The sequence below is a fragment of the Larus michahellis genome, chromosome 8 (genome assembly GCF_964199755.1).
Source record: "Larus michahellis chromosome 8, bLarMic1.1, whole genome shotgun sequence".
Taxonomy (NCBI): domain Eukaryota; kingdom Metazoa; phylum Chordata; class Aves; order Charadriiformes; family Laridae; genus Larus; species Larus michahellis.
In genome coordinates this window covers 25,722,786-25,735,116 of record NC_133903.1, presented here as the reverse complement: position 1 = coordinate 25,735,116, position 12,331 = coordinate 25,722,786, and the positions used below count along the sequence as shown (strand labels likewise).

Genomic DNA, 12,331 nt, shown 5'->3' with positions numbered 1-12,331 from the left:
AGTTTTCCTCTTTTAACAGTTCTTTTTAGTTCAAAAGGCAATTCAGGCTTCATGCGAGCCTCTTTTTTAAAAGTCACCATAATCGTGCAACTCTGTTCATGCAAAAAGCATACAGCCTTAAGTTGGAGCGTCTTATCTGTTCCAACTGCACACGTGCACAGTTCATCATCTTAACATTCAATGCTCAAAAGAGAATTCACTCACGCTAATTTGGCTTGGTTTTGTTTGACATGAAGAGCAAAAGACATGGTGAGCAAAAGAAAGGTAAAGAACCCCTCTAAATATTTCCATGAAGTCCTTTACTTACAAGTTATTTGGGCCATTTAAATGAAACAGCCCCTTGCTTTCTTGGTAAATCATCTACTTTGAGTGACCACCCAAAATACCTAGTGCACACTTCAGTAAACATGAGTAGTCAAGTTTAGATTTCCAAAGCAAGTGCATTCAAGAAGCAATCACGAGCCGACACAGCTTCTGCACACTGCTTTACATTAATGCTAGAAATGCTTCATGCTCCTCTATTTCTATAATAATTATCAGTTTAAGTCTTGCACAGCAAAGAAGATTAAACTTTATTTTAAATATTGTATACACAATTCTCTTCCACCCAAAGTGGAAAGAACTATTGTTTTACTGCACCCAATAACTATGTAATTATTGCTACATTAGACACGCAGTGCCAAATCTTTGAACTGATACGCTTTTAAGGGACTGTAGAAAAGGAAATATTAATGCTCAGACTACACCCACTAATTTAAAGGCTCACATGCAGTCCATGGATTTCCCTATACCCTTCAGCTGTCCTCAGCTGAAACAAAGACTTTGCTAGCAGAGCTGGATGCCACAGGCTGAAATTGCTCAGCTGGCAGACTGTAAGCTTCTCAAGGCCAGGTGCTGGCTTTAATGATATATATAAAGAGGCAAATACATATTCACCAACAAATCCGATCTCACTCCCTGGATCAACAGAGCCCCCTAACTGGGACTTGCAGTCTCTGAAAGTCATACTTTCAACCTATGCTGTTTCACATGAGTTAGGCACAGTCTGGACAGAACAAACACGACTTAGTTATTTGTCTAGATGCTTCAGAACGGATATAAAAGCAAAGCAATAAACAAAGAAGTGGGTATCAGGTGATCAACAGACACCCGCAGAGAAAGTGGAGTTCTGTATTCCTCGAGAGAGTGAAAGGGGAGAAGGGGAACTTTGTTATACATTAAATTGTTTGGAGGTAAGTCACCTATTTTCCTTTTAAAGACCATCTTCCCCAGCAATCTTTCTCAGTTTCCCCTCCACAACGTTTTCCTCCAAACTGGTTCTGATTCTTGCAGACACAGAAAACTTCAAAATTTATTATTAATCTGCTGGAAAGATTTTGCTTAACGTGGAGCACAGGTAAGACTAGAGGCTCCTTTCTGAATGTCTGAATAGAGCAGGTGTAGAAGCTTCATTCAGTGAGTTTCATGATGCCCTGGAGAAACTACTGATAGCAAAAAGCTATAGTCTACATAATGCATTCTGTCATCCAGACGTAACCACTGCCAAGATCCCAGATCATTCCACACCCCTACCAATCTGAAATAAAGGGCATAACAGAGTCCTGAGTTTTCTAACAGCTTTGCTTTTAGAGAGCTCCTTAACACACTAACTTCTTAAGACAGAAAAAACATGCAAAACAGATTGGTACTCCAGGAGCACCTATGCAGCACCACCTACAGACCAAATATGAAAGAGTAAGCGGCTCTAAATTAAGTGAGGCTGGGGAAAGCACTGTTAATTTCACTGCTCACTGAATTATGGGAAAAGGAGGGCACAGGTTGGAGATCGTGGTTGCTTGAGGCTTCTCTTCACCATTGACTCACTGGGGCCTTCACACTGCAATAATGGTCCAGTATATACTACCCAAAAACTTAACTGGAAACAAATACCAATGTGCGTATCCTTAAGTATGCCAAAGTTTAAGTGATCAGAAAAAGAAAGTCAAAAGGTGTCAGATTCTAGACCAGATGCCTACATAGGAATTTTAGATGGAATCTTGGAACATGAAAGACAGCCAAGCAGCTCAGTCTAACATTGCTTTGGATTTTCTTTTGCTCAGCTCCATACCTACCAATAGCCCTACCAGCTAAGTCCTTAAGAAGATATCTGCCTTAGTAAAGGTGTCTTTAGCAAAGTTACTCCAGGGAAACGAAAGATCTTAACAAGCCTTCCCATATGAGCACCGTACACCTATACCCTGGCAGAATGATACCACGTAGTGGGAGCAATTGTGGCCGAGCTTCCTCACAGGCAGCTTCCTGTGATAGGGGGTGGAGGAAAGAAGAGACGTAAGGGTTATTCCTTTATGGAGGCAGAGCCTGGAGATTCTGTTCTTTTAAGGGAAGGAAAGAAATGCTTTCCCCTCTGCCGCTCTAAAAGTACCTTTTAAAAGAATCAAGGATTACATATAAGACGATGACAAAGAGCAGCTCTGCTCTGTCAGAAGGCCTGTTGTGAAAGTGACAGCCTCAGTGCATGCTTCAAAACAAGCTTGTTGCCTTCAGTATTTGCAAAAAGGAGGTAGAGCTCCAGTGGCTGCAGTAAAGAAATTGGAGACAAAGCTGCTTCCAAATGCCTTTCCATTCAGATTTTGGTCAGTGTTCCTCCAGGTACCCTCAAAACATGGATCTTTCCAAGATCTATCAACCACTGAGAAAGCAATCAAATCACTGACACCAGGACAGCAGGAAAAGGAACTGCAGGATGAATGACACAAACATCACCATTTGCTCTGTAACTGAGCCGTGTCACATTCTTTGCAGCATCATGATGTAGTAACATTCCTACCTGTATTACATGTGAATCAGATATCCAGCTGCTAAACAATTAGAGACTGCTATTACAGAAAAATGCTTTCAGGCGCCAGAAAGTCAGATTATGGCAATTTATTACACAAGGCTACAACCGAACACCAGATTTTTGTTAAGTTACTTGTCCCTCTCCAGCCCTCTCCCCATTTTTGCTGGTCTATAGTTTTAAAGTGATGTTACGTTTTTTTCCAGGAAATAAAAGCGTTAACAAAAGAATAGCAAAGATTCAACAAGAGATCATTAATAACTATCATCTGTAGAGAACACAAGCAAGCAGCTGTCAAACCATGCCAGTGAGACACAGGTCTCACCAGGACTGACAAGCAAGTTTCTCCAAAGTGTTAGTTCTACATCCAATCCCTAGTTTTATTTCTTCTTTCAAAAATTTAGAGAAACTAAGTTCAAGCTTCACTCCTCCTTAATACTAGAAGCGGTAACAATATTTCTACTGGTTCAGTTACCTGCAGTCAAAATCACAAAGCCGATGTAGGACACCAGAAAACGAAACAAAAAAGACCAAAAACTTCTACAGATACAGCAGCAAAGGTAGAGTCCAACTCTATGTTAGTGAGTTATACAAGGCACACAGTCCAAAAAAATCCAACAAAATGGGGAAACACCATTCAAAATATTCTACACACTTGCTCTACACTGGAGAGCAGAAAACAACAGAACATTTGTAACACAACAAAACACGTTCGACTAGCTGATCAAACTGCCCTTCACAGACACCAGCACACCACCTACATTTCATTATTTGAAACTTCAGCCATCCAACTCAAAACCGCATTATCACTGCACCAAAATCTTACAGCTAAGAAGAAATCAAGCTCGGCTTACCAAGCAACTCCTTACGGCCTTTAATACCAAACCAGGCAACTTTAAGCTAAACTCTCAAAAGACCTCAGTCAGATTCTGATGGTTTGTCATGAACACTATGGTACAACTCTAAAATGCTATGATTTTTTTTTCAGGGCAGTGGGAGCCAAGATTGGTTGAGATGCCAAGTGTTAATGCAAAACGGGGTTAGATTTATAGTTTAAATGCATCCTTTGATAGAGTCTTGTGTTTTAGCCATCCATTTATATGCAAAAGCAGTTCAGCAGAGGAAACAAAGGAAGGCTCTAAAAAAAAGGTTCACCAGCAAGTTCTCCATTAACTTTTTCCCCTGCATGCAATAAAACGACCCTTAGAGGGATGTGGTACATACCTTGAGGGTGAGGTCGACGGTAGCGGGAGAAACTGGAGTTAGGCTGGAGCTCTGTTGTAGAGTCTCCCTCCTAGGGAGGGGAAGGGTGTGGGGCAGGGGCACCTGAAAGGCAGGCAACACACATCACATTCTAACTAAGTCTACTACAAAAGCCCCAGAAAAGCAAAGCTCAAGCTTTATTAAATGAGCTACAATTTCTTCAAGGCTTGAGCATTTGGCAGGGAGATTTTGATAAAATAAGGTGAAAATTTGGTAGGCGGGGAAAGGCCATTCAGCGGGTGCCGTGATGCTTCTCACCTCTCTTTAAGAGGCTAAAGACTAAGGTTCTAAAGTGTCCATGTCTTCTGCATAAACAAATACCAATTTTCTGCTTTGGGATTTACTTCAAAGTACCATTTCAATTTACTGATATGCAAAAATTCTTCCCAAGCCAAGTTTGGCCCGTTTGGTACCAATACAGTACATGGGGCTTTGTGACCCTGAGTTCTGAGATGCAGTTTCTGAAAAGAGGAAGCTATAAACCTCCAAAGTTACAGGACCGTGAAACAAACCAAAACAGACTTGCCATCCAATAACTGAATTGAGTTATTTTCTCTTCCAAAAGATGAAACTTGAGGAAATAAACCTGACATAATGCTATTGCTATCTTTGCCTAAGAAAACACTGATGGATTTCCTAGAAGTTTTAAATGAACTGTATCAGAAGAGTGCAGTGGCCAGCCCGTTACTTCTGACCATTTCTTTCTCCGTTCAGAGCACAGCTAAATGGACTTCCACTGGATGAGGTAAGGCTAATCCGAAAGACAGAGACACTGAAGCTTTGAAGCAGGGGATAGCACAGATCCTTTGTGGCCAGGAGCCCTCATTTTCTGTGTGGCAAATCCAACTCCAACATGCCACACGGAGCATACACTAACATCACTGACACAAAAGGATTCAGTCTTCCACACTAACCACCAAAGGCACAAACCACAACACCACCAGAAAATCCACAGAAGAGTAAGTTCAACCAGTATTGCTTCAAAACTGCATTAAAGGATGCTGCAGTAAGCTGAAAAGCATTTCTTAGATGGAATTCACAAGACATCTTCATAAAAAACCCCCTGAGATCCTACTGTAGGATTCTTTCCTCCCACAATCCACAAGTGACTCAACCCTGAGCTAATTCTATTTCTGCTACTCAGACAACAAAAATCACAAGATCCAAGTTCCCAACCTGACAGCCCAGCACACTCAAGATAACCCTGGCTTCACTACAAGTCACAACCCAGCTGGTCCTCACAATCGCTACATTATGCTCACACAGTCAGGATCATTGGCTTTAAGAGGACTGCAAACATCTCAGAGCAACTGAACAACTGCTGTGTGCTTTTCAGAAGCCATTAAACTGCTCCCTCCACATGCAGTTGCTGTGATTTCAGGCTACTGTTCAAAATTGATTTGTTTCTAAAAACCTTTCTTCAAACTCACCAACAGGGCTTTGCTACTGGTACAAGTCCCAACAGCTGCTGAGAGCATGCTCTCTCCTTATACCTATAGAATTGTCCCTAGACACATCATCTCCACTTTCTGTGCTCTTTAGTTCATCATGGTTGTTCAAAAGACAAGAAAATACCTGAAGAATTACAGATACTAATCAAACCAACTGTCCTTCAGAGTAAGATTACTGGACAATGCACAGCTAGTTAACATGAAAGAAACCCTAGTGACTTGTTTACTGAAGGCACTATTTTATGCTTTAAAGAAGTGTGAAAATATTTTCTTGTCTTCAAAGTCAAGACTATCACTGCAATAGACTTACGTTCGTCACCAAAGTCTCCTCCATTTTTGTACTGCTAGTGGCCACTGTGTTAGGATGAGAAGAAGGTGTAGTGTAGTCTGTTACAGACTCCTGTGAAGAAAAATAATTCCATTAAAATTTCTCCCTTATCTAAATTAGATTTTACGTTTCTTGGACAGATGTCAGACTTTCTACAGGAGGAGTTCACCAAGCAACAGAAGATTAGAATTTCACACCATTTTTTTCTCAGAAGACATAGCCAACAATCGTTGCTGATGAATTGCTACTGAGGTCAGAAGAATTGTTGGGACGTTACAGCTTGCTTCATGACCTCACAACGTATATCTGGAGACAAGTCAAAAGTACAGTCTGCAAAGCCAGAATATACAGTGATGTACTGCCTGGGCACTAGACATACTCAACTGTGGTGGTGTAAGATCATTTGTCACCCAAGATGCTTTAGCCACCTGTGGGCAGTTTTAGCCTATTTAAAAAGTAAAATATGTTAGCTGAAAGCTTTCCATAGCTTTAAATAAATACAGAAATTTCTTGAGCAAACCTATGATAAGTAAGGCCCTACAGATTAAAAGGAACACATAGTGATGGCTGCAATTTGCAAAACCATTTCCTTTCCTTTAAGTCCTGTCCCTGAAAGTCACAAGACTCAGTTTCTCTGGATAGTGAAGTCTACCTCCCAATTTCTGCACCAGATAGTGATTTAAAGGAAGAAAAGGGCTGAAGTTTCCAGTCTACCCAGAGGCTTTCCTTGAAGTTTATTTGTCACAGTTAAGTGGACCTTAACGTGCTTAATGAACAACGTTCACTTTCATGGACCTAGCTGTAACCAGTGACTGCTGCAGTTGCAGGTATAAGCTGCCCGATGAAAGTTTCTCACCGCTAACACTGCCAGCTCTCTACAGAATGACCTACAACGAACAAAAAAAGGCACCGGTACTTCTGTAAAGTCCTGTTGAGCACTGTTTTTTAGTTCTTGTTGCTGGTATCTACCAAGAGTATTCTGGACAGGCAAACAGGTGTTATCAGAACCTGACCCACAAACTTTGTTAGATAAACAGTGTGACCCTGAATTGGCCAAGATCCACTTTCTAGCAAGCACTGCAAACTCTAAAGTTTTACATGTCTGAAGCCCAAAAAAGGCTTTATCATTTTTACAGAACCAAACACCAAGAACGAACTGAAGGACAATTAGCAGCAGGACTGTGGATGAATGCCTGGACTTGCCAACACAAGGATTTTGAAAGCACAAACGACATAATGCTTGTTTAATTGCATCCAACCAGTATGATGGTAAGCTTTTCAAAAAGGGCACACTGAATTTACTCCTTGAGCATATGGCAATGTCTCCTAAAAAACACAATTAAAGCATCAACATACTAATTGACAAATAACAAAGAATCTTCCTTAAACAGATAAGCTCATTTCGGTAAAAGACTAGGACAACAAGCTAAACCATAATGGGGCAAGAGAGGACACAATGTGCACATTGACTTATTTTTGTATTTACAAAGGAAACAGAGAGAACTATTTTCTCCATTCAATTATTTCCTTTACTTGTTAAACTCATGAAATACAAGTTAGATGATGTTTCCCACAATCCGAACTACCAAACTGCAAGTTGCACATATTAGATTCCAACAAACAACCTTAATTTGGGTAGAGCAAGGCAAGCACATAAGGCTGCTTTAATCACAAGGTCCTTCTAAAGAAGTAATTAATTGGCTTCTTGGTTTTTTAAAATGCTTTACTGCATAAGAAAGAGGAAGTTTTTGATATAACATCATTAAAATTCCTTCAAGGTTTGGATGCAAATTTTACAGGGTCCCAGCACTAAAATTGCTTAAAAAATAAATTAGATCAAGACTATTGGTAGCTTTAGAACTTTGGAAACTTACACCACAAAAATGCTTTTTCACTAGAATTAAAAACAAACCACTATACCAACTCTGGTGCCCTTACAAGCATACGTGCAATGCTGAACCATCCTACGAAGACAAGTTACATGCTGAACATGCACATAAGACAATGCTTCAGCCATAGGAACACCACTCCGTAAGATCTAAGTTAACCACCATCCTTTATTTACTGGTACATTAAAAGTCTAGGAATCTGTTAGATACGGCTTATCACCATAAACTTTTGTAATTCAATTCTGAATTACAAGTGACTCTTCTGTACAACTGTTTTACTGAAGAAATCAACTGATTACTTTATTATAAACTAATAACAGTAATAATAGCAAGAGCAAAAAGCTGTACAGGCTTTTTCAGAGTTATCTACAAGTTATTTGTACCTGAAGAAAAAGAACAGGCAATCATTTTGTTAACTACTGACTTTGCTCAAATAGAAGAGATCGCAAAACCTGAAGTGATTTCATGAACAAAGGGACGAGGTAGACCCCAGAGCTGACCTTGCTATAAAGGATCAGGGTACTATATGGAATTAATTAGATATTTGATTTGTTCCTGATTTACGTTAATCAGGCAAACCAGAGAGCTTGTAAGATACTCAGAATTTATTCTCAAGTACAGTCTGCGTCCTTTTAGACATCACCTCCGTAAGACACAGCTGTTACCAACTACCTGTCCAAATATTTAATTGCCATGCCCATAACCAGGTATTGATCATTCCTGTGATTTGAAAGCTTCAAAACTTTAGAGATGGCAGGGTGGAGAAAGGCAAAGGGTAAGGTGTTTTACCTGATTCAGAGACTTACACATGATATTGCCTTTACTCCAAAAATACTGCAAAACCCAAGAGCTGCAGTTGCTTCAGAGCTTTTGTTCTAAACTTAAGCATCTCACCAGAATGAGCTGATTTGTATTTACACAGTTTAAGGTAAAACAGTCCTGTATGATTAAATGCACGTGCTCTTATTAAGATGTTTGATTTGGGATGGATGGAGTAGTCTTACAAAGCTTCTGCTTCTGAAGGAGGACAGCTGTCTTGACTTTTACAGATATTTGTATCACCAAATCCACTAAAGAAAGTGTGCTTTCCTGGAAGCTGAGCAGTCATCTCCAAGAAGGACGTTAAAGAGTATCAAAAGAGAAATTGTTTATGTTTGCTAAAAAAAAAAAAAACAAAAAACTTCAACATTTGACATAGAAACAACAGATTGAAGATGTCATCACTTCTTCCCTCATTAATGAGCAATGGAAAGAGTACGAAGACAAGAGAAAGCAGTTGCAATACAAATCAGTAGAGGAACTCCAAGGGCTGGAGCAGTATTTGAACCCATTTTAAAAGCTACTTTAAAAACTAGCAAAACTGCTTTATTACTGCAAAATCTAGATGATGCTTATCTTATCCAGTAAATCTGCAGGTTGTTGGTTCAACTTCCGTAGAATTAAATATGAAATCTGACCACCCCTTTCCTAGAAAAAAAACCAAACTTACTGATGCCCTGGGAACTACTTGTGACAAAGGAACTGAAAAGCAAACCTGGAACTGTAGAGATAACGAATATTACAGCGTATTATTTAACGCTTCTATTAGCAACCACTTAATGAGGAAATTTTTTGCAATTTTCATATCCAGCAAAGTGGAAAGCGTCCTTTCACTCTGATCTTCCCTCCAGAAGACAGAAGCTTGGCGCTTTAATACTGTGGTAGTTGAAAGAACCTTGGCAATCCATGTTTAACTAAGGCCAGAAAGGCACAAAATCCAGACTTCCCTTTTGAAGATCTCATACTTTAAAATTAGAATTGTAGAGAGGAAGTTATGCTGATTTTAGTAGAGCTACTCTATATATAGAGATAGCCTGAAGAAATCAACAAAGATACATTTCCTATTCTGTATGTGGCTTAGAAGAAGCATCTCTTTCTCTTACCTTGAGCTTTGGTCACAGGAGCTTGAAAGACATTAAGAAAGCACATGACAAACATACAAACAGCCTTCTTACCAAATACTTGAGCAAGCTGGTGTTTATGGCTCTACACTTCTGATTCTGCATACCAGAAGGGCACTTTACCTGGTTTTGGTATCAACATAAACTGTTCACACCTACTTACAAGATGGAAACTGCCAGGAAGGCTGAGAAATCTCAGCACTGAATTTTCTTACATATTTGCCATTCCACTCAAAAATCAAGTTTGCAGCTACCACGTCAGACACAAATATCCTCAACACTTGCTCTATAATAACACTTCTTTGAGTTACCATCTTCTGCTTCCATGACACCTTGGCAAAAAACAGCCAAAGTTCTCTTGTGTCATTCCCCCCTCCCCGCCATCCCTCCAACTGCAGGTGACAAAGATAAATTGTGAGTGATCTGCATTTCAGATTCTTCAACTATGAATGTAACTTTTGCAAAGGATCAGCTTTCCGAAGTGGCATCAGAAAATTTTTGCTTAAGACCAGGAAAAGGAAGATTGAGACAGCATGCAACAAACCTGAGTCTAAACTCACCAAACTGCTTTACAAACATACAAGAAGCATTTTTCCTTTACCAAAGCAAGTGTAACAATTAACGAGTAGTTACTCAAACTGCACAGTTTCTTCACATTTGAGAGATAACCACAGCTCTTGCTCAAGACAAAATGCTGCTGCAGTGATGGCAGTCCTCACACAGGTTCTTAGGCAAAAAAGGAGAGCACATCTGGGATGTTTTCCAGCCAGTGCTATCAACGCACCATGGCTAAGAACAATGAATTTTGACAGCAAGGCACCATCTCACTGTTGAGCAGTTATAGAGAAGTCAGTGGAGTTCCACACAGACAACTATGATGAGTCCTCAACAACCTGAACGAGTTCTGCAGGGGTTACATTGACAATATCCAAGCCAACAGAAGCTGACACATAAACCCTTTAGGTAAACTAAAGGAACCTTTAGCATACTCCTAGTTGAGAGATCTCTTTTTTCACAGAACAGCACTTAATTCACAGCTTCAGGTCACCCATGCACCCAACCAACAATCACGTATACTACTTCACTCCAGTTGTCTGCTGGAAGTCAAGCACTCATCTTGCATCTATCACATATATCTGATTTTACAGAATCTGCCTATACCAGGCTCCAGCGCCACTCTCCACAGCAAGGCTCAGGACAGAGTTTTTACATTCATAAGGCAGCAAAAAAGTTTAAAACCTTCCAAGCTGATCTCTGTACAGGGGTATCACAAACAGCACGTCTCCATACCACTTCTGGAGATCTGTTTTAATTCAAACAGTACTGGTATGTTTCATATCTGCTATTCAGTGGGCTCTGCTGTCCAGGTAACTACCACCAGCAGGCAACCAAGTGTCAATTACATCATTGTAATCATATTTTACATATAGTGCTCAGTAATTTGTCCAATATTTTTCTTACCTTTGTGTTTGTTCCAAACTCAGGAGCAGACACAGCTATCATGGTTCCTATTTCCGTGCTCAGTTCACTTGCTGCTTTGGTTTCCTTTGTAGTGACAGGTTCTGGACTTCTGACAGAGGTGGGAGATGGCTTCTCCTGTCCCTCAGGCTCTCCCTGTTGGGCATCCTTCACCTTCCTGTTCTTTAAAGAACGCTCTTTCCCAATAGGACCAGGTTTATACTCTTTGTTTTCTACCGGACTCAGGTCTGGAAGCTAAGTTAGTGTTAACTTGTCAGTTATGTCTTCCCCCCCACGTCCTATCCCACAAGAATATCCTAACATGCTTAAAATAACTTTAAGTCTAACATAGCTTTCCTGAAGCATAAGAATTTTCTAACAGATAAATCATTTGAGACTAAGTTAGCGGTATGTACAAGAAATGCATTCATTTTGAACAGTAGGAATCTAAACCATTGTTTTCAAGTGATACATGTTTTAAGTGAAGTGGTGGAGTTCAACTAAAATAAAATCTAGTTAAAACCTACAGAAGAAAGCCAGCTTGACTCTCCTTACAAGAAAAGCATAAACAAGTATAGAAGTCACAAGACTTCATATACATACACGTTATTTTAATTTTCAGAGAATCAGGATTTTACAGGGCCCCAGGAAACGAGAACGGAAGCCTCTACCTTCACCTGAAGATATCTCGATGTATGGATGTTGCCCGCATTTTTTTCCTAGGAATTGAGCAGTAAGGGCACATCCAGAAAAAACAAAACACCTATGCGCAAGTGTTGCCTTATATTGCAGACACCATGACCGGAATAACTGCTGCAATTCAGTAGTTCCTTTTTGTGCAGCTGAATTAAAGCAGAATAAAGGGCCGCAGGGAACCTGAATGCCCTGCTGTTTAAATAGCTGCATCCTTTCTGGCTCAGACTACTCGGCCCATTTCACTACAGAGCAGCACAAAAATTCCTTAAGGGCAGTCCTTAAAATCCTATTCCTTAAGCTTTGATAGTGGAAAGACAGAAGCTGCTGGTATTGTCTCTATAAATACAAACCAGCTGTTTCAGGAGTAGATGGAAGACTCTTTATAATACAATGCCTTTGGGCTTTGGGGAGGGTGGAGTTTCCCAAAGGTATTTGGTACCCCTGGGAGGCCAGCAGAGACTGGTTTTCAG

General features: G+C 40.1%; 1 protein-coding gene across 23 annotated transcripts in view; it reads right to left on the bottom strand.

Moving 5' to 3' along the window:
• Positions 1-12,331, bottom strand: part of PRRC2C (proline rich coiled-coil 2C) — a 76,686-nt gene that overhangs the window by 16,108 nt on the left and 48,247 nt on the right. For 16 of the 23 annotated variants that reach the window (XM_074597650.1, XM_074597669.1, XM_074597668.1 and 13 more), the window contains exons 22-24: positions 11,169-11,420; positions 5,861-5,950; positions 4,061-4,162 (exon numbers count right to left, since the gene is read on the bottom strand). The exons of 1 other annotated variant lie outside the window; for it this stretch is intronic. In XM_074597650.1, the coding sequence (XP_074453751.1) occupies positions 4,061-4,162; positions 5,861-5,950; positions 11,169-11,420 (444 nt within the window). The remainder of the gene's footprint in view (positions 1-4,060; positions 4,163-5,860; positions 5,951-11,168; positions 11,421-12,331) is intronic. 6 more of the 23 variants (XM_074597661.1, XM_074597665.1, XM_074597657.1 and 3 more) reach the window with 3 other exon arrangements.